We start from the raw sequence: 24,452 nt of genomic DNA on the forward strand, positions 1-24,452 counted from the left end.
TAAGCTGTGTTAGCTCAACTGGTGAGTGTTCAATGTGTTTAAAATCAAATTCGTTCATTTTTTCAGCGCTATGCGGAGAGTTTACGTCAACCACTTCGAACCTATCGGTCGGAGTTTGTCATTGGCAATACACCTCAGAGCGAAGTTAGCGATGAGGATTTATACACCACATCGTACAGCACATCACAGTAAGTTTTGACTTCGAATCTGAATAATCGACTAGCCTCCGAAAATGAAATCGAATCGTTTTTATTTTCTAAACGATATTCTCTGTGTCCATTTCTTTCATTCCTAGATTCATAACAACGAGAACGTCAACATTGCAAACGGATGTTAAGCGATTGAGTGATACAACGGATAATGGCAATACGATTATTGAGCCGCGTGCCAATATCTTGAACAAGCCAGGCGTGATTGATCCGAATTCGGGACGTGTTTTGACCATTGGCGAGGCCATACAGTCGCGAATATTGGACGTGCGAACGGGTGAAATTGTGTTGAATCAAGATCAACGTATCTCGCTGGAGGAGGCAGTCGAACGGAATTTAATCGATGCAACACTTGCCAATAGCCTATTGCAACCGGGTGCAGCATTCCATGCAGGCAAACCGATCAGTTTGTTGGAGGTGATCCAGCGTGAATTATCCGAAGCGGAAAATGGTTATGATTCAACTGAGAAGCGTATTAAGGTAATAACCACCACAACGACCACGTCGTCGTCACGAAATGCGAATGATGATGATGATGATGTAGGCGCCACGGGCTATACCGTCGTAACGCACAACGAAAGTGTAAAAATCAAACCGAACGAATTGTGCTTATCGGATGCAATTGTGCACGGTCTCGTTGACACAAGTGGTTGGGTCATGGATCGCAATTCTGGCGATAAATTCCGTTTGGATTCGGCCATTGTAAATGGTTTGATAACACCGCACGTACGCGAAATTGTCGATGCAAAGAACGATATTAAAATTACGATACAACAAGCACTGGACGCTGGCATTTTGAATGCCAAAACCGGTCGTTACATGCAAAATGTGACAAAGGAAAAGCTAACATTTATCGAAGCAAAGAATCGACAGCTCATCGGTAAACCGATGACATTGAAAGATGTTTGTGATTTGAATCTGCTAGAGAAGAACGGTACGATTATTTCACCGACGCGTCGCAATAAATTGAGCATTTTGGATGCAATTGGCATCGGTGTGCTCGACAAAGATTCGATAAAATCGGTGACAAAAACAAAAGACGAGAAAATTACATTGGGTCAAGCATTGGCCGAAGGCATTGTTTTACCCGATTCCAAATATCGTGATGCAATTACACAAGAAGAAATGTCAATACCGGAAGCCGTTGAACGTGGCCTTATTTCGTCTGTTTCACAGCGATCCATTTTCAATATAGACGGCTTCAAAGATCCCTATTCCAATGATTTTGTCTCAATCAATGTGGCACTAAACAAAAATATTCTACGCAAAAAAGATGGCCAGTATCAATTGGATACCGGCAAAGGTAATTTAATTCCATTGTCAGTGGCCATTGAAAGTGGGCTGATTCGTCCTGAATTCTATGAAATGATCAATCGGCCAATTGGCGTATTTGATGCCACCGGCAAAGAGTTATCTGTGTTAGATTTAGTCTATTACGATTTAATCGATCCGAAATCCGGTTTTCTTTTACATCCCAAAACAAAAGCTATTGTTCCATTGGATCATGCGATCGAATCGAAATTAATCACATCCGAAGGTGCTTTATTGTTAAGCAGTTTATTAAATATTACGCTAACCACGGAAACGGTTACCAAGACAATACGACGATATGTTACAATCACCGATGACGATGATCAAATCGATCCAAAGTCACAGGTTGAAACGGTTTTAACGTTTACCGAAGCCGTGCGTCTTGGTTACATTGATGAAAAACGCCAATTATTCACCGATCCAAATACAGGCAAAATTTATTCAATCCAACAAGCGCTTAACCATCGATTCATTTTACCCGATTCGAATAGTGTAAACATTCCAATTCCAGCTGCACACTCGACCATCACACTGATCCGTAAATCCATTGAACCCGAACAGTTGAGTGAAAAGATTCAACGAACCAAAACCATTCACCAGGTTCCAATTCAGCAAAAGTCGAGTGTTGCCGAAGTGATGTCACCGTCAAAAGAATACTCAACATTCCATACGGAAACAAAAGTCGAAAAGAAACTCGATACAAAGAAAATAACAACGGATTTCTTGACCGTTGAACAAAAAGTGATTCCAATGCAAGCGACCGAGCATTTCCTCGAAGTGCCACCGGAAGGATGGCTCCTTTCAACTGCCATCGAAAATCGTTTGTTCGATCCAATGACCGGTCTTTTCCATATTACAGCTACCGATCGATTGGTTAGCTTCGAAGAATGTATTCAGCTAGAGATTATCAATCCAGCCTCAGTGTCTGTGATTGATCCAACGAATGGTCGAAAGATCAGCGTAAAACGTAGCTTTGAAAAACGTATTTTAGATCCAATTGGCAACTACAAAAAGAACAATAAATTAATTGGCATGAAACAGGCCATCGATTCAGGTTTAATCATTCTCGAGGATGCTGTCACAGTAACGCAACCGAGTGATAAAACCGCTACCATTCACTTTGTACAAGATGCAGACAAATCGGAATTACAAACACGTATTCTGGTTAAGTCACGAACACAATCACAAGAAATGCCTAGTCCCGAACCAATTCAATTGGTGCCTGGCATCATTTATGATCCATCAACAGCTCTGGTCATTTTCACCGAAACCGGCCAATCGGAGAATATATTGTCGGCCGTTGAAAAAGGTTTAGTCGATAGTAATATGGTGAAAATAATTGATCCAAAAACCGGGACACCACTCACGGTGAAAGAGGCCATTGAAAGTAATGTGGTTGATAGTAAAACGGGTCAACTGATTGATGCTTCAAATAATAAAATCGATTTGATAAATGCATCGAAGCTCGGTTTGTTGGCAGTCATTGGTTCGCCATTGGTTGCCGCAGCCGGTGCCATCGAATCGCTGAAATTCATTTTTGATCCGAAATCTGGGCAACAAATCCCATACGAAATCGCATACGAACGCGGTTTAATTTCAAAAGAAGAACTTTTAGCCGTTTCACCTTCGTATTCACCAAGCCATACAAAGTATACCGTTTCAATTGGACGCACTCCCTCAAGTCCAGAACGCGAATCTAAGCCGATTGTTTTGCAAAAAATGCGCAAAAAGATTGTTCGGCCAAAGGATGCCGTTGCAAAGGGTTTGATCGATGCTAAAACGGCCGAAGCGCTGGAAACAAGAGAAGTGTTCCTTGATGAGAATGGTGATGTTCAAACGCTTTCGGATGTTGTTAAAACCGATAAAATTGAAGGCGACTCGGGCGCCATCGTTGATCCACAACGTGGTGATGTTTTGACAATAAACAAGGCGATTGAACGCGGCATTCTCGACGCCGATGGTACAAATCAAATTCTAGTACCGCTCAACAAGAGTTTGTCTATTGCTCAGCTCAAGGACCAAGGTCTAATCGATCCGAATTCATTGAAAATTATTCACCCCGAAACGGGCAACATTTTGAATTTACGCGAAGCAATTATTTGTGAAATTGTTGATCCATTGTCACATGTTGTTGATCCGTATACAAACGAAACGATCACCTTGCAAACGGCCATCGAAAAGGGTGTGATCGACGAAGAAAACTGTTTGGTGACCGCTAAGAATTTGGGCAAAGTCGATTTACTTACAGCCATTCAGCAGAAAGCTTTCCCTGTCGATGTGAAATCCCCACGCAAAGATTCAAGTGATATGCCACCATTGGGCATGACATTGTCTGTTGCCATTAAACGTGGTGCGGTTGATCCAAAAACACAAGAATTCGTACATCCAATTACTGGTGAACGCGTGCCTTTACTTCAAGCCATCGAAAATAATACAATTATGGCTTTGCCTTATACACCAAATGTTGATAGCATCAATATTTCCGATGCACTCGATGCCGGTCTGGTTGATTTCGCTTCGGGCACTGTTAAAAATCCAAATACTTTGGAAATTGTTCCCATTGCTGAAGCCATTGAAAATGGCCTCTTGGTTGTTAAACCATTGCCCGAATTGATTCAATTGCATTCGTCCGGGCCACACACTTCAGTTACCGAAACGGTTACATCGTATCACACCATTACAACGAAAATGGTTGAATTGCTCAGTGGCTATGCGCTGGTGTCACCAAATGAAGTGAAACACCTTCAAACCGGCCAAATTCTTTCGATCGACGAAGCCAAACAGAAGGGCATTATCAAAGATGAGAGTCAAACTAGTAAACAGTTTGCAACTCGTGAGATTAAAGTTAATTTCTCCGATGCAATTCGTCGTGGTCTTGTCGATATTAAAGCTGGAACGTATACGGATCCATCGTCTGGTACAATTATGCCAATTCAACAGGCTGTTAGCGATGGCATTCTTGAAACTGACGATAAATCTAGCGATAATGAAAGTGAAGGCACACCGAAAACCGAGTCGATGACTCTTTCCGAAGCCGTTGATACCATTTTCGATGAACAAAGCAAACAATTCAGAGATCCAAAGAATCCACAGCGATTGGTTACATTCACTGATGCCATGAAAGAGGGCATCATTGATAGCAAATCGGTTGTGTTTGACGTTAAATCGGGCAAAGCACAAACACTTGAAGACGGCGTTAAAGTTGGATTGATCGATGCCAAAACGGGTGAAATCAAACAACCCACCGGCAAAAAGGTCAATGTTAAAGAGGCAGCGAAATTGGGCTTGATGGCCGTTGTCGGTGCACCAATTTTAGCCGGCATGGCTGTCGCTGATGCCGTTAAGAATGTTGCCAGAAAGATTGACAAACCAAAAGCTGAAAAAAATGTAGAGAAAAAGAAACCGGAAAAGGCAGAAAACCCCGAAACATCGGTTAAAATAGAAAAATCAGTAGAAGTCAAAAAGCCAGAGGTAGTTGAAAGAGGTAAAAAATCGATGATTATCGAAATACCAACTTCAATTCAACGAACTCAAACTGTTGAAATTATTGAAGAGCAGCCGGTTGAGGCAGCAATTTTGGAAGAACCAGAAAAATTGCAAAAATCAGAAAAACCTGACGATTTAGAAAAATTAGAACAATTGGAAGAGCCTGTAAAAGTGGTCAAAACCGAAAAACCAGTGCCACAAGCACGTACCAAAGTTACTGTACAAGAAGTTCAATCAGAGCCCGAACAATCGAGCACATTCACAGTCTCAACGCCGTCAACAACGATGAAAACGACTACGACTGTTACGATTACTGGCACTCAAGTGCTCGAAACTGAAAAACCAAACATTCCACAGGTGCAAATAGGTTCGGAAGAGATAAAGGATATTGTTGTAGAAACAGTAAAATTAATTGAATCCGAAGGTGTGCAATACCCTGAAGTGGTTGATCCAAATGTTTCAACGGTGACAATCGAAACAACGGCACCGATAATTCGAATCAACGAAACGCTAACACCTGAACAGCTCGAGCTGTACGGTGTCTTTGACAAAGAAACAGAATCATTTGTAAATCCAGATACGCAAGAGCGTATTCCATTTTATTCCTTTATTTACGATTTGAATTTATTCGATCCATCAAATATTTATGTCAAAGATTTGAGTCAGAATGTGTACGAACCATTCGAAGTGGCTTTGGAAAAGCCGTTAATTGACAAGAATTCAGGTCACATGGTCGATTCGAAGACAGGTCAACGTGTTCCATTCTTTGAATGTGCACGAAGACGTTGGATTCTCGAACGTATTCCCGAAGAAGACGAAGAAGAAGATGACGATAAATCCGATCGTGTGGATTCATCGTACAGCACTGAAGCACCATTGAAATCACCGGGCGTTGAAAGTGTTACCGAAGAAATTGAGCCGGAATCAATTGCGAATGCCATAAAAACGGGTACGATTCGCATTGAACGATTGCTTATTAAAGAACCAGTTACTGGCCAAACGATTTCAATGTCGGAAGCCGTCGATCGCGGTGTTGTTGATCTGCGACAAGGTGTTATTGTCAATCCAAAAACAAAAGAAACCATCGAATTTGCCAAAGCATGTGACGATGGATTACTCCTTACCGCCAAACAACCGGCCATTTCTCTGGAAGCCGTCCTACGGCAAAATCTGTACGAACCCAGTGAAGGTGTCATTTATGACATTTCCAAGAGAAACTCGTACAATATTCGAGAAGCCATCGATAATGGTATTGTTAATCCGGAGATTTCACTGATTAAAGACCTAAGTACAAACGAAAGCGTACCTCTCAATGATGCATTGAACAAGCAGCTGGTCTTGTACACGGGCAAAGTGAAGCGTAATGATGAATTGGTGCCACTTGATGTGGCATATAATGAAGGTTTAATTCAAACAAAACCTATTAACTGGGATTTACTTCAAGTACTAATCAAACAATATTATCTATCGCAAACGGGTACATTCCTTAATCCGATAACCGGAAATCAAGACACCTTATACGATGCCATCAAATCTGGGTGGATTGACACATCATCGATTTTAGTGAAAGATGAAAAAATCGATGATGTACTGCCGTTGAATGATGCCATTGAATCTGGATTGGTTGACGCTAATCGTGGTGTTATTACCCGGCCAGAGCTTCCATTGGACGATGCAATGAGCAAAGGCTATTTATTTAGTGCCAATAAACCATATTCTCTTTCTGAGTTGATCATTCGTCATCTGTACGATCCGATGACTGGCTTATTGACCATCGACGGCACTCAAGTTACACTAGAACAAGCACTAAAAGATAATTCAGTGCAAGTACAAGATATGGTTATCATTGATCCTCGCACAGGTGAAATAATTACATTGCTCGAAGCCATTCGACGTGGAATTATTGATCCTCGTACTGGCATCGCCATTGATCCACGATCAGGTCTCAAACTTACATTGATTGATGCATTCGAACGAGGTATACTCATTCAATCGAAACGCAAATGCACTTTGCCAGATGCCGTATTCAAGGGTATTTATGATCCAAAATCAGGTAAATTTAGTACGTCTCAAACATCGGAAAAATTATCGGCTGAAAGAGCCATTCGTCGTGGCATTATCGATGCTCAATCGACCATTGTTAATGTTAAAGGTCGCGTGCTGCCATTCGAATTGGCCGTTGAATCGGGCATTGTTGATGTGCGTCGCGGAATGGTTTTGGATGACTATGACAATAAAATTGACTTTCGAGAAGCTTTCGATCGTGGTATTTTGATCGAAGTGAAAAAACCAATTAGCCTGTGTGAAACAATGCTCAAAGGATTGTATGATGAACAAACCGGTTTGTTCATGGATCCAAAGAGCGGTAAACGATTGACAATTTCTCAGTCATTGGGTCGAAATTTGATTGATCCAAATTCAGTTCAAATGAAAGATTTAAGCAGCGGCCTTTACAAGCCAATTTCACTAATTGAAGCCACACAAACGGGTCTAATTGACGGTGAAAATGCGTTGATTTTAATCGGTGACAAGCGTATCACATTGCGTGAAGCATTCGATTTGGGCTTGCTCACCGATACAAATGCTCCGATTAGCATTCAACGGGCCATTCATCAAGGTCTTTATGATAGTAAATCGGGTAAAATTCATGACACAAAATCCGGCCGTAAAATCACACTGCTCGAAGCAATCCGTCGATTTACAATCAATCCACAATTGCCGTGCTATTTCAATGAACACGAAGAGGCATTGTTGTCACTGGGTGAAACGTGTCGTGCACGTCTCATTGATCGTCGCGAAGGCGTTTTCAAAGAGCCTGGCAGTGACACATTTGTTCCGCTAAGCGAAGCAATGGCACTGGGCTTGATCGTTGACATCGAAAATGGTTCATTCGGTTTGTATGAGGTAATTGCAATGGGCTTGTACGATCGTCACACCAAGCAAATCATTCATCCGGTAAATAATCGACGACTTTCGTTGCAACAAGCATGCGTCGAAGATCTGGTCAGCCCAGTTGCATCGCTGGTTAAAGACACCACCACCGGTAAATACTTGAAATTGAACGAAGCAACTAACGCTCAAATTATTGACGATAAACAAGGCGTGTATATTCTGCCACAATACACGCTTGATTTGGTTGAGGCACGAAGACGCGGTCTCATTGTATCCAATCAAAAATTGTTGTCGGTGGAAAAAGCCGTTAAAATGAAGCTTTTGAACGCTGACAATGGCAAATTTATCGATCCAGCATTGAATGTACCATTTACGTTGCAAGAAACTATCGATAATGGTTTAATCGATGGTGAAACGACTGTCTTCAAAAATTTAATCACTGGTCAATACAAGCCTTTGAAACAGGCCATTACCGAGGGTGATATTGATGTTGCCAAAGGCAAAGTACTCGATCCTAAATCCAAACTAGCCTACACTTTCGATGTTGCACTGGAGAAAGGATTACTTGTTACCATCGATCGACCAGTCACCGGTCACTCGATAATTCGTCACGATAGCATCGACCTAACCATGTCACCCGTATCGAAAACACCGCGTGAAATGACGCTACGCGAAGCAATTCGCTATGAAATCATCAATCCAGAAACATCCGTCTTCAAAGATCCAATCACTGGTAAATTCAAAGCACTCAAACACATAATCAATCACATCGATCCGGAGATTCGTGCTGTTGTCGATCCAAAATCATCGTTCTTTGTATTTGATAAAACATTCGTAATTTATACGCGTGAACCGATTTCATTTGAATATGCGGTCGAGTCCAAGCAATTGAATTTACCAACGGGCAAATTTATCGATTCACTGGACACCACGAAAAAAGAGCATCTGCTAAAAGATGCCGTTGGACAAGGATTAATTGACCCGGAATCGGCGTTAATAAAAGACGGTGCAAAACATAAGCTCGTTCGATTGCCTGAAGCCTATCGCAAAGGTTTGATCGATGCGGAAAAAGCGAACGTTGTCGATTCGACAACATCCAAATTGTACGCACTACAAAGCGCCTACGAAATTGGTCTTCTCGTCACACCGAAACGTTCATTTGGCTTATTGGAAGCGCTTTCGTATCACTTGTACAACCCACAAGACGGCCAATTCGTCGATCCATTTGCCACCGAATCGACATACACCACCGTCGATGCTGCTAAACAGCCACAAGTGAATAGCATCACATTGAACGATGCAATCGCATCCGGACTCATTGATCCAACAACGACCGTTGTTCGAGACACATCGAACAGCACGATAATACCGTTAACAGCGGCCATTACACTCAATATCGTTGACCCAACGAACGGGCAACTCATAAAATCCGACAACGAAAAACTTGATTTGGTAAAAGCACAAGAAAAAGGATTCTTGTTGCCAGCTGAACAGCGGGTGAGTTGTTATTGTGATCACACGCGCGACACACAAACACATTTACCAAGAATAACCAAGCATTCAACTGCATCTGTTCTATTTTTTTATTTTCGATGTCTACATTTTTTTTTCTTTTTGGATTTGTTGTCATTAATTTAATTTTTTTCGAAAGATTAACGCGTACATTATTGGTACAGCTTCTTTCTGCGTTTCTTAAGTTTTAATTCATTTTTTTTTTTTTTTTCGTTCAAAACGCTTCTTTTCGTGCCAATTCAAACAGATTTCATTGAAAACAACAGAAACAAACATTGAGCTAACACCTTTTTTTTCTTCCTTTTTTTTCATTTTCTCATACACTTTCACGCACTCACCCCCTTTTTCTAAAATGCCTCTTTTTTTATTCCATTCCAAATTTTCGGCTTTTATTCATTTTATTTTTGCATGTCTTTCGATGAAATGCATCCATGTTTTTGTCTAAAACATTTTGAACATAAACACATTTATATATGCATTTTGGGGATTTTGAAGAAATCGATTTGAGCAATTGAAACGATTTCATTCGTCTTTCAACTGTGTTTTGGTTAAAGTTACTTATTTTGTTCGTCTAAATGCGACTACCAAAAAACGATCAATTTCTTCTGAACCCTCCGCCAAAATTCTTCCGTTTCATTTAATCCCACACTCACATCTGTTTGTTATTAATCGGCTTTTTTTGACTGAATTATCCGGAAAATCGAAAAAATTTGCACAGAAAAATCCGAATTTTCAAAAAAATTATTAACAACATTTTTAGTAAAGAAAAGTAAATTCAAATTGTTGGTCAAAATTTCATTTTTCAAAATTCGACTCTGTTCCAAGCGCCAAAAAATAATATTCCATGCGATGTAAAAAAAAAAAACAATGTTCAAAATCTCATGGTACTAATCCATCACCAAGCACCACCATTCTCATTGCAAACAACAACAACATCAACAAAATTAAGGCGTTAGTCTCAATGCTCATAAGAACAGACAATGAACTCGCATTTCGTTTCTCTCGCAAAGCTTTCGAACAAATAATCACAATAACAACAACATACAAAATGTTCCATCAAATGGCTAATTTTTGTATTGCATAAATCGACATCAACACACACACAGAGACATAAGCAAACCAACAACAATGCAGTTTTGTTCACGAACGCTAATCGTTTCCGCTATGTACACATTAAAAAACGAACTCTCTTCATACTTTGCAGCCTATTTGTTTTCCATATTCAAATTTAAAAAAAAGGTCACACATAATCATACAAAAAACGCCTTAAAATCGTCATCATCATTCATCAATTCAAGAACAAGAATCTTCGTTTTTTTTTACTTATTCAAACATATATTTTTTGCGCCATATATTGTACTTAAATTGCATGAAATACTTTATTGATAAGAATGCACGAGGTTTTTCGTTTTTTGATTGCATGGCTTAATTTGGCACATTTTATGCTACGGAGAATGCGGTGAAAATTTTGGTTTTATTTAAACGATTGTGTTTTTATTTCATTTACAGGTTATTATTTTATATACGATATTTTCATTTTGCAGCATTTTCAGCCAATAAAAAAAAGAACAAAAAATAATTTTAAGGCATATTAACCAAATTAATTTATTTTTACCTAATTTTTGATGGGTTTTACTTTTGCATGGATTATGGGTTTATTTCAGCATAAGTTTTATGAACTTTATGTGAATGTTTTGTATCTTCTTCTGGTTAAAAAAAAAAAAAAAAAACAATTGTTATCTAGTTTTAGTTGCAACTTTATTTGCGTGTGTGTTCCTAGTTTATAGATTGGCTGGATTTTTATCCTTGTGTTGGGGTGTTATTTTTATTGCTATCATTTGCGTTTTTCGTATTTTAAGTGATTATGTCTATTGTCGTTGCTTTCCACCCATTTATGAGACTTTGTCTTGTTTTGCTACATACATTTTCCTCTATCTTGTTGTTTTGTCTCTACTTTGAAACACAAAGAAACAGCAGGTATTTTATGTTTTCTTTTTTGCTCTGGATAGAGTTTTTTCGCATTTGAAATAATGATACACATTTTTTATCCTTTGATTTTATCATCATTTTTTTTTTTTGCATCATTTGACACTCATGTTTATTTTTAGTGTATTTCATTTTGGGCGTTTGCTTTTTCTCATTCTCCATCTCGATTCAAATCACATTTCTAATTGGTTTTCCCATTTTAAATTGTTACGCAAAACAGCAAGCCGTCATTGAGAAGTTCAACTTATGCGAAGATAACTTATCTGGTTTGTTGAAATGGATTGGACAAATCGAGCAGAAAATCGCCTCAGTTGGCGGACCAAAAGAATACATCGATGAGTTACGCAACCAAATCAATTTACTCAAGGTAAAAGTTATTGAAAACAATTACTTTTGTAGATCAACATTTTAATTTAATCTTTCCTTGTCCAACAGCAAATCAAAGAGGAAATTGATGGACAATCACGACCAGTTGCATCTTGTTTGGAACAAGTGCGTCAACTTGTGCTAACCGGAGGAGATGTACTCAGTGCACCAGAGGTGACCAGTCTCGAGAATTCAGGACGTGAGCTTCGATCACGTGTTGACCGTGCTCAAGATCGTACATCGAAATTGTTGAAGAAACTCGGTGCTGCACGCGACGAGCTTAGCAAATTGAGGTAAATATCAAATGTTTTAATTGAAAATTCGTCTCGTTTTTCAAGTTCATTCCACTTTAGTGTTATTCATCCTTTAAACACTCATTAACACGAAATGTTCGTTCCATTTTGTCATTCAGATCTGAGCTCGAAGTATTCTCCACTTGGTTGCAAACCAGTCGTCGTACATTGGAAGACAAGGAACGTGCCCTATCCGATTTGAATCGCTTGGCATCGCAGTCGGAATCGATTCGCGATTTTGTCAGCGATGTGATCGCCCATCAAGCCGATTTGCGTTTCATTTCGATGGCTGCCCAGAAGTTTGTCGATGAATGCAAAGACTATCTCGGTACACTCAACGATTTCCGTACATCGTTGCCAGAACGTTTGCATCACGTGGAACCATTGTCCAATTCAGACAGTCCAATCCGTAAGGAAGTACAATTGGTGTCGGCTCAATACAAAGATCTATTGCACCGTGCCAACGCATTGTCCGATCGTCTGTCTGGTTTGGGTGGTCGTCAACGCGAATACCAAGATGCATTGGATAAGGCAACCAATTGGTTGAAGGGCATTCAACCGCGTGTCAGTGCCGTTCTATCCGATCCAGTAGCAGCTGATCCACAATCAGTACAAGAACAAATGAACGAAACGAAAGCATTGCACAAAGAATTCTTAAACCAGGGACGTTTAATTGATAGCGCTCAACAAGCGCTCAACGCATTGCTGAAATCAATGTCTGGCCAATTAAGCCCATCCGAAGTATCCGCACTGGAAGTGCCGGTTGAACAACTTAAAGACAAATACAATCAGCTACTAGAATCACTCGGTGATAGATGCAAGTTGTTGGACACGGCACTCGTTCAATCACAAGGTGTGCAAGACGCTTTGGATGGTCTCGGCAATTGGGTCAACCAAACCGAGGATAAATTCAAATTGCAATTCCGTCCGGCTTCGTTGATCAAAGAGCGGTTACAAGAGCAAATCCGTGAACATCGTGCATTGTTGGCCGATTTGGAATCACATCAAGCCAGTATCGAAAGTGTTACAGCGTCGGCAAATGATTTGACCGCAACTGCTTCGAATGCACGCATCGCCAAAAAGATTCAAGGCAAACTCCAAGATGTCGTTGGAAAATACGAAAAACTGTACGACAAAGCGCTTAAACGTGGCGAATTCTTGGACGAAACATTGGTGCAACTGGATAAATTCAACGACGAGAGCTCAAGCGTTGAAACGGAATTGTGTCACATTCAAGATGCTCTTGAGAATCGCGATTTAGTCTCACTTTCGATCGATGAACTTTCGGCTCGTATGAACGAATTGAACCGTATCAAAGATCACATTCGGCCATTGTACGAGGATTGTGTGCGCCAAGGCAAAGATTTGGTTGGCAAACGCGATGTTACCGACACCGGACCAGTACGTGATCGTGTTAAAGCTTTGGAAAATCAATGGAAGAGTCTTGATTTGGCCATTAGCGAAAAGGCAAAACTCTCGAAACAACGTGCCGAACAACACAATGCCTATGAAAATCTCAAGAATCAAGTTAACACTTGGTTGACCAGCATTGAAAGCCGAACAAATAATTTGGCACCAGTTGCCGTTGATTTGAACACCATTAATCGGCAAATTGAAGAATTGAAACCACTCGCCAAGGAACATCGTGACTATGCACCAACCATTGACAAGGTCAACGATTTGGGAACACAATACGATCTGTTGATTCGGCCAGATAGCCCATCACGAAAACGCTCCAGCTATAGTCCAATCAAACGTACAGCAGCCAGCCCATTGCGTCGTCTATCGGGCGATGGTCGTTCACCATCGCCAACCAAGGGCAGCCCGTCCGTATCGCCATTGTCACCGGGTGGTTCTAGTGGATTCGGAAGTCGACGATCATCGCAAGACGGTTTTCAACTTTCCGATTTGTCACCGATCCAACAACAGCTCAACGAAATCAACAATCGCTACAGTTTGGTTGGTGTACGTTTGAACGATCGCCAAAACGAATTGGACAGCCTACGCGATGAAGTTAAGAAACATCACGAAAATCTTAAATCGCTATCGGCATTCTTGGACAAAATTCAACGACAGGTAAGAAATTTTGAGTGGAATCGAAATGATTTGTATAGTTTTATCAATTTTTATTCAATTTGAAATCATATTCCGAATAAAATCGAAGACTATCGGCGAAACGCAGAAAAAAATTATATTCATGGGATTTGCGTTTTCATTGCCATTGCCATTGTTCTTCTATTTGTGATTATATTTTTCGATAGAAATTAGAAGATGAGTCGAAAAAAATATTGAAATATTCTCGTCCCCATACAGGTGCCAAAGGACACCATTTCCAGCAAAGATGATGCTGAGAAATGTACGCGTCAAGCTCGTAAGGTTTTGGAAGAAATGTACGAGAAGCAAAGCTTGCTCGACTCAACCAAAACGCAAATCAAAGATTTGCTTCGTCGGAAGCCAGACGTCCAGGGTGCTGATCAACTAAAGGCCGAATTGGATGATGTGGCCGAACGTTGGAAGAACCTTAACGATTTGTGCAAGAATCGTATTGATTTCTCGGAGCAAATCCGTGACTTCCTCGACACCCATGACAATCTCAACAACTGGTTGACCGCTAAAGAACGTATGTTAACTGTCTTGGGTCCAATTTCATCAGATCCACGCATGGTACAATCACAAGTACAACAAGTGCAAGTATTACGTGAAGAGTTCCGTACACAGCAACCACAATTGAAACACTTGCAAGACATTGGCCACGGTATTTTGGATCAATTGAATCCAGCCTCACCCGAAAGCAAGTCAGTTTCGACTAAATTGCAGAATTTGCAAGACAAATGGGACGATTTGGTGGGTCGTTTGGATGAGCGAGCCCAAAGTTTGGGTGCCGCTGCCGATACAAGCAAAGAATTTGACGCTGGCCTTAGCCGTCTTCGTGATGCATTGCAAAAGATTAGCGACGACTTGGACAAAGTGCCAGGCGATGGTGATCATCAAGAGAATCTTCGTAAAATCGACAATTTGGATCGTCAATTGGAAGGTCAACGTCCATTGTTGGCCGATGCCGAAGCAGCCGGCGCTGCATTGTGCAATGTTTTGAGCGATCCAGCATCACGTGCTGACGTCAATGCTCGCCTTGGAGCCATTGGCAAACAATATCAAGCATTACAGAAGAAATTGGACAACCGCAAAGCAGAAACTGAAGCGGCTCTTCGTGATGGACGTCAATTTGGCGAAAGCTGTGCTCGCACTTTGGGTTGGTTGTCAGGCGAATTGGGCAATCTCAGTGAACGTTTGCTAATTTCAGCTCACAAACCAACATTGGAACAACAAATTAAGACGCACGAACCCATCTATCGTGACGTTATTACGCGTGAACATGAAATTATCATGCTGTTGAACAAGGGCAAAGAACTACAGAATCGACCAGGCATTTTGAGCAGCGATCGCACCATTCAACGTGATTTGGACAAGATTTCACAACAATGGGAAAAACTGCGTCGTGAAGTGGTTGACCGACATTCACGATTGCAATCAAGCATGGAACACTGCAAGAAATACCACAGTGCATCGGAATCATTCTTCTCGTGGTTGAGATCGGCCGAAGATAAATTGGCATCATTGAAACCAGGTAAATGCGAATTACGAACTGAATTGATCAAAATAAATCAGGACAAAAAAAAAATCAAAACTGAACTATAACTAACCCAATAAAATGTTTCTTTTCGATCAGGTGTCTTGAAGAAATCTCAGCTCGACCAACAACTGAAAGATTTGCAGGCATTCCGTAGCGAAGTATGGAAGCGATCCGGTGAATACGATAATGCACGTGCACTCGGTGAAACATTCCTTGCATCGTGCGATGTTGACAAGGAACCGGTGAAGGCTGAATTACAGGATATGAAAGAGCGATGGGAGAAACTCAAGAACGACCTCTTGCTTCGCGAACAAGCGCTCGAATCATGCGATCGTCGTCTTCGTGAATTCAATGACGATTTGCGTAACTTGGACAACCGTGTTGGCCGATGCGAAGACCGTTTGGGTGCTCATGATGCCCTAGGCGGTGCTGGAAAAGATCCAAAATTATTGGAACGTGTTAAGGCAATCCGTGAAGATGTCAATGAATTGAAGAAACCATTGCAATCATTGCGCAAATTGGCTGGTGACATCAATGCTGAGACTCGTGCTGCCGGTGGCGATGCTAACCACTTGGAAGGTGAAGTTGAAGCTATTGGCGATCGCATCGACGATTTGCAAGCTCGCTTGGATGATCGTTGCGGTGAATTGCAATCGGCTGCCACAGCAGTCACTCAATTCAACGAAAAAGTCAAGAGTTTGGGCGTTGATTTGACCGAATTAGAGAATCTGGTCGACGCTTTGCCGGCACCAGGTCGTGAAATCAAGGTGGTTAAGAGCCAATTGAACGATGTTGACCGTATCATTGCTAAAATCCAACAAGCTGCCGACAATGTTGACGATGTTGAACGTGCCGGTGAACAATTGGTCGATGCTGGTTTCTCACCAGACACCATTCAAACACGTGAACAAATCGCTGGCCTACGCAAGACAGTGCGTCGTTTGGAGAACCGCACTCGTGACCATGAAGAACTTTTGAAGAAGGCACTCAAACAATTGGAGAATTTCTACAATTCATACGGCACCACCATCGATGATTTGAGCGAAGTCGCCGAGGAAATTCGTCGATTGAAACCAGTCAGCTCTGAATTGGATCAAATTCGTAACCAACAAGAGGATTTGCGTCATTTGCGCAACAAAGTCGTTGAACCATTGGCTCACACAGTGGGCGAAGTCAATCGATTGGGTCAAGATTTAGTACGCACCGCACAGAGTGGCGTGTCAACATCGGTGCTTGAAAAGGATTTGGAGAAACTTAACGAGAAATGGAATGACATCAAAGAAGCATTGAATTTGAGAGAACGCAAATTGGATGTTGCTCTATTGCAATCCGGTAAATTCCAGGAAGCTCTTGACAGCTTATCGAAATGGCTGGCTGACATTGAAGAAATGGTTGCCAACCAGAAACCACCAAGTGCCGATTACAAGGTGGTCAAAGCCCAATTGCAAGAGCAAAAATTCTTGAAAAAACTTTTGTTGGATCGTCAAAATTCGATGTCATCGTTGGCTCAACTCGGTCAAGAAGTGGTCAACAATTGCGATCCATCAGAGAAGGCAGCCATCGAAGGTCAATTGAAGGAATTGAAGAATCGATTCAATGCACTCACCGATGCCGCTGAAAATCGTACACGTGACCTCGAAGAAGCAATGAAGGTGGCCAAACTATTCCAAGATCGTCTCATTCCATTGACACGTTGGTTAGACTCAACCGAACGCACCATCAAGAATATGGAATTGATCCCAACGGATGAAGAGAAAATCCAACAGCGTATTCGTGAACATGACGCTTTGCACGATGAGATTTTGGGCAAGAAACCAGATTTCTCCGAATTGACCGATATCGCTGGTCAGTTGATGGGTTTGGTTGGTGAAGACGAGGCTATTGGCTTGGGTGAAAAGGTGCGCGGCATCACCGATCGTTACACCAATTTGGTGGATGCCAGTGACAACGTTGGTCAATTGTTGGCCGAATCACGTCAAGGATTGCGCCATTTGGTATTGACCTACCAAGAGTTGATCGCCTGGATGGAAAGCATGGAGCAACGTTTGGCTCGTTACCGTATCATTCCCGTGCATACCGATAAATTACTCGAACAGATGGACATTTTGGTTGAATTGAACGAAGACATTGCACGCCGTGCACCAAATGTCGAATCAACCGTTGAGGCTGGCTCCGAACTCATGAAACACATCACTGCCGATGAAGCCATTCAACTGAAGGATAAACTCGATTCGATTCAACGTCGTTACGGTGAATTGACCAACAAGGGTGGTGATTTGCTGAAGAGCTATCAAGCAGCATTGCCAATCGTACAGAAATTCTACGATGCTCACAATCGTTTGATCGAATGGTTGCAAATTGCCGAAGGTGCATTGGCCACCGGTGATCCACGTGAAAGTGACATTCTTCGCTTGGAAGGTGAATTGAGTGAAATGCGACCAGTATTGGAAACGGTCAATTTGGTTGGGCCACAATTGTGCCAATTGTCACCAGGTGAGGGAGCCGCAACCATCGAAAGTTTGGTCACACGTGACAATCGCCGTTTCGATGCGATCGTCGAACAAATTCAACGTAAGGCCGAACGCTTGCATCTCAGCAAACAACGATCAAAAGAAGTCATCGAGCAGTTGGATGAATTGCTCGAATGGTTCCGTGAAATGGACGCCACATTGCGCGATGCTGATCCACCGGCAATGGAACCGGATTCGGTGAGACTTCAGTTGAAAGAACATCGTGCCATCAACGATGATATATCTAGCCAAAAGGGACGCATACGTGATGTGACTGAGGCCGCCAAGAGGGTGTTGCGTGAATCACAGCCAAACGATAACACGGCTGCATTGCGCGAAAAATTGGAAGATTTGAAAGACATCGTTGATACGGTGGTTAATGCATGCGCCGATCGCTTGTCAATTTTGGAACAAGCATTACAGCTTTCGATTCACTTTGCCGATTCACACAACACATTCTCATTGTGGTTGGACGATATGGAACATCAAATTTCGGTTCTTAGCGCACCAGCTGTGCGACCCGATCAAATTGCCCTGCAACAAGACAAGAACGAGCGTCTCATCCAATCGATTTCCGAACACAAGCCATTGCTTGACAAACTCAATAAGACCGGTGAAGCTCTTGCAAACCTCGTTGCCGAAGAGGATGTGCCACGAATCCATGAAATTCTTGACAGCGATAATGATCGCTATGCCGCACTCCGTGCCGAATTACGCGAACGTCAACAAAAATTGGAAGAAGCATTGCAGCAATCCAGGTATGGTTTTAGTTTCCATTGCAATTTAAACGAACTCATTTTTGAGAGAAAAGCAAAATGCACTCATGAACCCATTTTCTTTGTTCACCTTTTTTTAAAAAACAAAAACATTTTCCGATTTTGATTTTTGCAGTCAATTTGCCGACAAATTGGAAGGAATGTTGCGTGCCCTATCGAACACTGCTGATCAAGTGAATCAAGCTGAACCGATATCGGTTCATCCACCAAAGATTCGCGAGCAAATCAAAGACAACAAAGCAATCATCGACGATTTGGATAATCGTGGTGTTGCATTTGCAACAGTACAACATGATGCAAACGATATTATTGCCAAGGGCAATAAATCCGATCCGGCCATCAAGGATCTCAAGAATAAATTGGATAAATTGAACAAATTGTGGGACGATTTGCAGAATGCAACGACAAAACGTGGTGCAGCATTGGATGATGCACATGCAGCCGCCGAGAAATTCTGGCGTCAATTGCAAGAGGTGATGGAAGCATTAAGAGATTTGGAAGAGACACTTACATCGCAAGAACCACCAGCGGCTCAACCATCAGAGATTAAGAAACAACAAATTGCGTTGCAAGAAATCCACCAAGAAATGAACCAAACCAAACCGGATGTGGAACAAGTGCGTCGCAATGGCAACAATTTGATGCTGTTGTGTGGCGAACCAGAAAAACCCGAAGTCAAGAAACACATCGAAGATTTGGATCATGCTTGGGACAATATCACTGCATTGTATGCACGTCGCGAAGAGAATCTCATCGATGCCATGGACAAAGCAATGGAATTCCACGAAACATTACAGAAATTGTTGGAATTCTTGACCAAGGCCGAAGATCGTTTCGTCAATTTGGGCCCCATCGGTGCTGACATTGATGCCGTCAAAAAGCAAATCGAACAGCTCAGACGCTTCAAAGACGATGTCGATCCATATATGGTGGAAGTTGAAGCTTTAAACAGGTACGCTTTTCGATTTTATTTCTTTGGAAAAATTCAGAAAATTAATTCACAAGTTCACACAACGAAAATGTGTAAATAATCAAGTAATTTCTTATATAAATCATTGTATTCTTCTCATGCCACAATTATTCATTCCACCATACGCACTATGAAGGTCTATCGGAAGGCAAGATCATTTTTTAATCAATAAATTGATGTTGTTTTTCTTATTTTATTTGGAAAAAAGATTTAAAGATTGGAATTTTGAATTGGAATTGATATTTTTTTGTTTTATCCAAAATTGAAAAGAGCCTGACATCAACATTTATGTTCCTTATTAAGATTAAATAACCAATTACTGTATAATTTTGAAGATTTTAATTTTCGTTACGTATACAAAGCATGGATTGTCAAAAACCCGATAATCAACTTTATGATTTGCATCGAAATTAATTGTTACATCATTTCATTTGTTTGTTATTGTTTTGAAGAGTTTGCATTTGAATTGAATTTAAAAAAAAAAATTGGAATTCAAAACTAATTAAATTTCCGCTTATTCAAACAAAATAGACAAGCCATTGATTTGACAGAACGAACAACGCCAGAGCAAGCCGCTTCAATCCGTGAACCATTGAATGCAGTGAATCGTCGCTGGGAGAATTTGTTGCGTGGAATGGTCGAGAGACAGAAGCAACTTGAACACGCACTCTTGCATCTCGGTCAATTCCAACACGCGCTTAACGAATTGTTGGTATGGATCAACAAGACCGACAACACACTCGATCAACTCAAACCAGTATGTATTCATTTCTGCACGTTGATTTGTTTCCTTCAATTTCTTTTCTCTTCTAAAACGTTTCTTTACTAAAAAAAAAAAAAAAACTGTGCAATTTTTCATATTCAAACTCAATTTTCCATTTCCAGATTCCGGGCGATCCACAGTTGCTCGAAGTAGAATTGGCCAAATTGAAGGTGCTTGCAAACGATATCCAAGCGCATCAAAGTTCAGTTGATACACTAAATGATGCTGGTCGTCAATTGATCGAATCGGAGCGTGGTTCAACTGAAGCATCGACCACCCAAGAGAAACTGAGCAAATTGAACAGTCAATGGCGTGATTTGTTGCAAAAGGCAGCCAATCGCAAACACGAACTCGAAGAAGCATTGCATGACGCACAAAATTTCATTTCTGATGTGCAAGAAACGCTCGGTTGGTTGGGTGATGTGGACGCTGTGATTGGTGCCAGCAAACCAGTTGGTGGTTTGCCTGAAACGGCCACCGAACAATTGGAACGATTCATGGAAATCTTCAACGAATTGGAAGAGAAACGGCCAACGGTTGAATCGCTACAAGCTCGTGGACAGGAATACCTGAAGAAGCAAGAGCAATTGAAAAAGACACCATCGAGCAATTTGCAACACACTTTGCGAACATTGAAACAACGCTGGGAAGCCGTTTTGGCCCGTGCAAACGACAAGAAGATCAAATTGGAGATTGCATACAAAGAAGCCAAAGAATTCCACGATGCCTTGCAGGCATTCGTCGAATGGTTGACTTCAGCGGAGAAACAATTGGCCAGCGCATCGTCCGTATCACGTGTTCTCCAAACGATTCAAAAGCAAATCGAAGAGCACAAAGTGTTGCAAAAGGATGTTTCCATTCATCGCGAAGCGATGCTGTTGCTAGACAAAAAGGGAACGCATTTGAAATACTTCAGCCAGAAACAAGATGTGATTTTGATCAAGAATTTGTTGGTATCGGTGCAGCATCGTTGGGAACGTGTTGTGGCTAAAGCGGCCGAACGAACACGTGCTCTTGATCATGGTTACAAGGAGGCCAAGGAATTCCATGACGCTTGGCACAGTTTGTTGACATGGTTGCGCGAAACAGACAACACACTCGAACAATTGGCCGAAGAAGCTGCGGCCAGCAATGATGCAGCCAAGATCAAGAAACATTTGGACCGATTGAAGGAGACACAACGCAATTTGTCCAGCAAACAAGGCCAATATGATAGCACAATGCGCAGTGGTAAGAGCCTTATCGATCGTGCACCGAAGAACGATGAACCAACGCTGTCGGGCATGTTGTCCGAATTGAAGGAGGCATGGACACGCGTTTGCTCAAAGAGCGTCGATCGTCAACGTAAATTGGAAGAAGCTCTCTTGCTATCTGGCCAATTCTCCGATGCTCTACAAGCTCTTCTCGATTGGTTGCGTAAAACAAAGAACCGTTTATCCGAAGAGGGGCCAGTGCATGGTGACTTGGAAACTGTCACACTCTTGGTCGATCAACACAAGAGCTTGGAATCGGACTTGAGCAAACGTGCCACTCAAATGCAAAGCGTTTTGAAAACCGGCAAAGAACTCGAACGCAGCGATAATAACCGCGAAATTTCGAAATCACTCAATGAAGTGCAACGCTTATGGAGCGATGTTACTGATTTGGCTGAACGTCGTGGTCGTCGCTTGCAAGATGCTCTCCGCGAAGCCGAACGCCTGCACAAACAAGTGCACATGTTACTCGAATGGTTGTCAGATGCCGAACAAAAATTACGTTTCGCCGCATCGATACCAGACGACGAGGCACATGCACGTCAATTGCTCAATTTGCACGCACAATTCCAGAAGGAATTGCGCGAAAAGGAGTTCGAAAAGGACGACACCATTCGATTGGCCAACAGTATTTTGGACAAAGCACATCCGGACGCCATTCCAATCATCAAGAACTGGATCACCATTATTCAATCACGATGGGACGAAGTATCGCAATGGGCCATTAGCCGTGGAAAGAAACTCGAAGATCATTTGCAAACACTTCGTGATTTGGACGATTCAATCGAGGAACTTCTTCAGTGGTTGACCGGCCTGGAAGCAACACTGCTTAGTAAGAACTGTTTTTATTCGGCTATTTTATGGAAATGTTTTTTTTTTCTATTTCAACATTTTGGGCATTTAAAAAACAAATCATTTAATTGTACAAACAAATTTTTCTAGATTTGGAACGGGAACCATTGCCCGATGAAATTCCAGCAGTTGAAAAACTCATTGAAGATCACAAGGAATTCATGGAAAATACCGCCAAACGTCAACCAGATGTGGATCGTGCATGCAAACCAAAAGCACCACTTGCTGGTACCAAAGAACCAGCTGGTCGCAAACCATCACGACAACTCAAAACACCAGTGTATGTACTTCTATACTATTTGCTTGCTCAATTTCTATCTGTACCACCCTGTTTTTTATATGTATCTATTACACCACACTTTTGTATATGTTTCACGGTTGTACCTTACCGATTATTATGTATTATGCTCATACCGAGAACATGACGTATTTGAAACGTCTAACTCCATCTACGGATTTTTCCAGCAGTTGTGTTCTATTGAGTTGCGGTTTCAACTATTTTTGGGCGAAATTATCTCAAAAGTATGCTCAAATGAGTTATTTGTCATGCAAACGCTTAAACGACTACTGTTAATGTATGCACTGATTCAGTAGACATACAATGGTTACTGGATGACAAATTTACAATACACTCGAGTGCGTGTATTTGCGCGTACATTTCCGGTAGCCGTTTGAGCGTTCGCATAACAAATAACTCATTTTTGTATATTTTCGAGATAATTTCGCCCAAAAATAGTTGAAATCGTTATATGTCTACTCGATTCACAACTACTGGAAAAATCCGTAGATGGAGTTAGACGCCCGTACCAAATATAATGTATTGAAACTCCATATACATGCTCGAAGTATGATTATGCTTTAAATATGCACCCACAAAAAAAAATATCCCACCACGATCAATACCTTGAAAAAATATTTCCGCCACAATTTTTCGCACAATTTCCTTCTCCCACACAAAATTATTTCCCCACGCTTTCAACCTATATTGCATGCACAGTTCCACAGAGTCTTTTTTTTTTTGCTCTATATTGCACCCACCAATTGTATATATTGTTCGTATTTTCATTTTGTGAATTTGCTTTTTTTTTCTTCTTGATTTGTTTGCCTTGCAATGGCCACGGTTTTGCGTTTTGTCACAATTTGTGTTTTTGCATTAAATATTCTGTACGTACTGTAGACGTGGCTCAAGGCATGATATCCGTGAACAGTCACCAGAACATGGCACAATGGGTAGAAAACAAAGGTTTGTCAAACAAAAGAAAATTCTATCCGTTACTTGCATGTGAAAATCCATCATCTTTTTTATTGCACGACAATTCAACACAACAAAATTTCATTTTCGAAGTCATTATTTTCCAACAAACAAAAACGAGAGAAATTGTCTTTAAAAAAAAATTGATTTGGAACTTACTTGAATATTGTTGAAATGTCGTTGTAATGCTTAGTTTTATTGCATGTTTATATCGGTGGCTATCGTACCATCTATCCCTATATTTGCTTATTATTTTCACACAAACCTACACACATTTTGTGTGCGTTGTAATTTGCTTTGGAATATGCATTGAATTTTTGAACAAATTTTTTGCAAACAGCTTCAAAGGATCTCGTGATCAGGGTCTCAATGCACGTAGACAAAGGTTCG

General features: G+C 41.3%; 1 protein-coding gene across 50 annotated transcripts in view; it reads left to right on the top strand.

The window, feature by feature from the left end:
* Positions 1–24,452, top strand: part of LOC129576288 (dystonin) — a 141,673-nt gene that overhangs the window by 106,559 nt on the left and 10,662 nt on the right. For 29 of the 50 annotated variants that reach the window (XM_055461123.1, XM_055461124.1, XM_055461125.1 and 26 more), the window contains 13 exons: positions 67–188; positions 296–9,395; positions 11,617–11,763; positions 11,832–12,055; positions 12,175–14,131; positions 14,369–15,680; positions 15,783–18,954; positions 19,088–19,924; positions 20,474–20,699; positions 20,828–22,790; positions 22,901–23,090; positions 23,988–24,053; positions 24,403–24,447. In XM_055461123.1, coding sequence (XP_055317098.1) covers positions 67–188; positions 296–9,395; positions 11,617–11,763; positions 11,832–12,055; positions 12,175–14,131; positions 14,369–15,680; positions 15,783–18,954; positions 19,088–19,924; positions 20,474–20,699; positions 20,828–22,790; positions 22,901–23,090; positions 23,988–24,053; positions 24,403–24,447 — 19,361 coding nt within the window. The remainder of the gene's footprint in view (positions 1–66; positions 189–295; positions 9,396–11,616; positions 11,764–11,831; positions 12,056–12,174; positions 14,132–14,368; positions 15,681–15,782; positions 18,955–19,087; positions 19,925–20,473; positions 20,700–20,827; positions 22,791–22,900; positions 23,091–23,987; positions 24,054–24,402; positions 24,448–24,452) is intronic. The other 21 variants (XM_055461095.1, XM_055461120.1, XM_055461091.1 and 18 more) reach the window with 4 other exon arrangements.

This window comes from Sitodiplosis mosellana, unplaced genomic scaffold, assembly GCF_009176505.1.
Source record: "Sitodiplosis mosellana isolate CC-2019 unplaced genomic scaffold, AAFC_SMos_1.0 Smas_scaffold_6181, whole genome shotgun sequence".
NCBI lineage: Eukaryota > Metazoa > Arthropoda > Insecta > Diptera > Cecidomyiidae > Sitodiplosis > Sitodiplosis mosellana.